Source organism: Mandrillus leucophaeus, unplaced genomic scaffold (assembly GCF_000951045.1).
Source record: "Mandrillus leucophaeus isolate KB7577 unplaced genomic scaffold, Mleu.le_1.0 Scaffold214, whole genome shotgun sequence".
Taxonomy (NCBI): Eukaryota; Metazoa; Chordata; class Mammalia; order Primates; family Cercopithecidae; genus Mandrillus; species Mandrillus leucophaeus.
Window position 1 is genome coordinate 1817395 of NW_012102188.1, and position 3086 is coordinate 1820480.

The 3086-nt window shown below is 49.7% G+C and overlaps 1 protein-coding gene across 1 annotated transcript in view; it reads left to right on the forward strand.

Annotated features, from left to right (window-relative positions):
- The window catches only part of LOC105540059 (two pore calcium channel protein 2-like), a 122296-nt gene that overhangs the window by 62421 nt on the left and 56789 nt on the right, over positions 1 to 3086 (forward strand). The window contains 2 exon segments of the mRNA XM_011980553.1: positions 1418 to 1542; positions 2265 to 2461. Of these exon segments, the coding sequence (XP_011835943.1) occupies positions 1418 to 1542; positions 2265 to 2461 (322 nt within the window).

The following is a 3086-nucleotide window of genomic DNA, read 5'->3' on the forward strand; positions in this document are numbered from 1 at the left end:
AATAAAAGAGATTTTTTAAAAATCTTGCTACAAAAGAAAAAAAATCAAAAAGAGGATTAAGTACTTTTACTACTGGGCCAAAGGTTAGAATCATTGATAATAAAGTACTTTCACACATCACTTCATTTAATCTTCAAAACTCCTGAGAAATGGACATTGTCTCCTACCATATAAATGAAGAAACACTCAAACTGGGCAATACATTTTATGATAACCAGTCACAATTCATCTTCGTGGATGTTTCCAGACTTTACTTTGGGGTGATTTCTATTAACATCTGCCCTAATAACAGTTTTCTAAGGGTGCTACCCAGCTGGTTTCATCTCCTGGGGGCCCTCCTGGTGCTCTGCAGTGCAGGGTCTGGATGGTCCCAGGGACTTCTCAGTACCCTGCATTCTAGCACTCAGCACCCACATCAAGATGGCTTATGCTCCCGCTCACTAGCCTGTGAGGGTCTGGAAGAATGGGACTCTCTTTTTTCTGTGATCTCTGGACCCCAGCACACTGCCTGGCAAATAGTGGTCATCACAAAAGAGGATGTTGTCCCCAGGCTCCCGCTCTAGGCCAGATCTGGCTTGGTGCAGACTATGGAGAACACAGATGACTCAGGTATGGGTCCTAGGAATCTTCTGTCCCAAGTGCAGTGGGGGCACCAAGGGAAAAGAGTGCCCATGTTAGCCCCTAGGCTCTTTCTATGGGACGGAGAGGTAGGAGGCCCATTCTCAGTCCCTGTTCCATTGCAGACCAGACTTGCTGATCTGACCACAAGGGAGTGCCTGGGAACCCCTTGCAGGTTCTCCTTCAAATAAACTGTATTTTCTTCCTGATATTCATTGTTTAATTAGGATGTAGAGGAGGAATGAGTCTCTGGATTGAATGGGAGTTCTGTCCAGTCCTTGGGGCATACTTTGTTGTCATTTCTCCCCGTGTCTTGCATTTTCTCTGCAGCAATAGGCTGCCTTTGTACTTGGGCTCAAGCGCTCTTTGGAGCCAGGATTCCTTGTCACCTACACTGCAGCTGTTCAACCTAACCCCCTCCACCTCTTCCTCCTCAGGATTTTCATAGCATTTGTCTCAGAGGCATTCTTTGTGGCATATTCATTAGAAAAAAAGTGAAGTGGAAACTGCTTTTGAAGAGAAGATTCAAGAGCTCGGAGTGGGAATCCAAGACGGAGTAGTGCATCTCCCTGGGTGACCCTCAGACTTAGAGGTGGGCGTCACTCAAAGACCCTGCCGTGTTTAACCTGTTGGTGCCTGGTGGCACCTAGCCTGGCCCCGTGTGCCCGTTGTCAGGGGTCTCTCTAGATGAGTGCCCTGGTGTAGCTGGACACTGACCACCAGACCATGCCTGGGAGGCCAGGTGAGGGACTCTGCCGAGGGACCTGACTGCGTTTCTGTTGTCTCTTCCTCCTTGAAGGGAAGAAGTACAAGATGGGAAGCTCACTGATCACGTGGACGCCAAGGACTGTGGTCTTTGTGAGGATGATGGAGACAACAAAAGAAAAGCCTTGAAAGGACTGTCCTGCAGAATCGCATCAAAAAGTGAGTTTCAATCTGATGCAAAACTACAATTGATCTTCCTCCACTCTGTCCTCACAACAGCCAGTGTAATGTTTCCAGAAGGCAGATCTGACCCTCAGTGGCTTCCCATTGTTCAAGGATAAACATGAGGCCCCTCACCATGGCCTCATCCCTGCACCTGGCTCCTCTCAGCATCCCAGCCTCTCTCCCTTCCCACTGACCCACCACGCCTGCTGCTCCTCAGCTCCGCGGGCCTCTCAGCCCCTCAACTCCCCTGCTCCATCCACCCCAGGGCCTCTGTAGATGCTGCTTTCTCCTCAGGTTCATTCTCACCTCACTTTGAGGAGCTGAGGTCCCTCATCCTTCAGGCCTCTGCTCAGGCAGCCCTTCCTCAGAAAAGCCCCTCGTGTCCCCGAGAAGGTCAGGTGCTCTGTGGTCCCCCAGCTCTTCTTCCCTCCTCTCTGCACATGCCAGCAGGACATTCATCGCTGAGTGACTGTTTCGATCACTATCTGTCTTCCTTGCTGACTCCACATGGGTAGGTACGAAGCCCACATGGGTTAGGCCATGTCTTTTGGGTCTTCATGGTATCTCCAGGGTCTAACAGTGTCCCTGGGACATAGAGGCCCTTAACAACTATTCATTTACTTGCTTCATTAATTCTCAATGAATAAAATTGGCTGAGTACACCCAAACCAGTCTGCATCTCAGTTTGGGTTCTAGAAGGGAAATGTCCTCCCCAGTGAGTTCCAGCGGAAGGGAAGTGTCCTCCCCGGTGAATTTCAGCGGAAGGGAAGTGTCCTCCCCGGTGAGCTCCAGTGGAAGGGAAGTGTCCTCCCCGGTGAGCTCCAGTGGAAGGGAAGTGTCCTCCCCGGTGAGCTCCAGCGGAAGGGAAGTGTCCTCCCCGGTGAGCTCCAGCGGAAGGGAAATGCACCCACAGGTAAATTTTACTCATTGGTCCCAGTTCTGTCCTGATGTTTTTTCATGAGAGAACTCAGTCAGCATTTGAGAGCTGCTATGACATCTTACCTCTCAAAACGGGTCTCCTTCTGGTAGAGTGTGTGACTCCAGCACCCTGGTTCCTCGTGTGACCTGCATTTGAGCACCTGTGATTATTGTGATTCTCTTGCATGGGTGTTTCCTCATTATCAAGACTCTCCTGAAAGTCAAGGCTGGGGTTCTTAAAAAGGCTGTCAGGAGTTTTTTTTTGTTTGTTCGTGTTTGTTTTTTTTTTTTTTTTTAATTTTTGTAGAGATGAGGTTTCACTATGTTGCCCAGGCTAGTCTCAAACTTCTTGGGCTTAAGTGATCCTCCCACCTCTGCCTGCTGGAAGGAATTACAGGTGTGAACAGAGGCACCCTACAATGAGCTCAGCCTGAGGTTACAGCCCAGACTGCAGGAGTGGTGTGAGAGTGCAGCCCCTAAGGGTGACTGTTCTCCCCTAGCCTTCTAGAAGCATCTTCTTTGAGTTCAGTGCCTCCAGTGGTGGGGGAGCTCTGTGGGTGTCAGCAGCAGGATGGATGAGTGCTTTTTTTCCTTTCAAGAAGTGTTTGGTTACTGTGTGC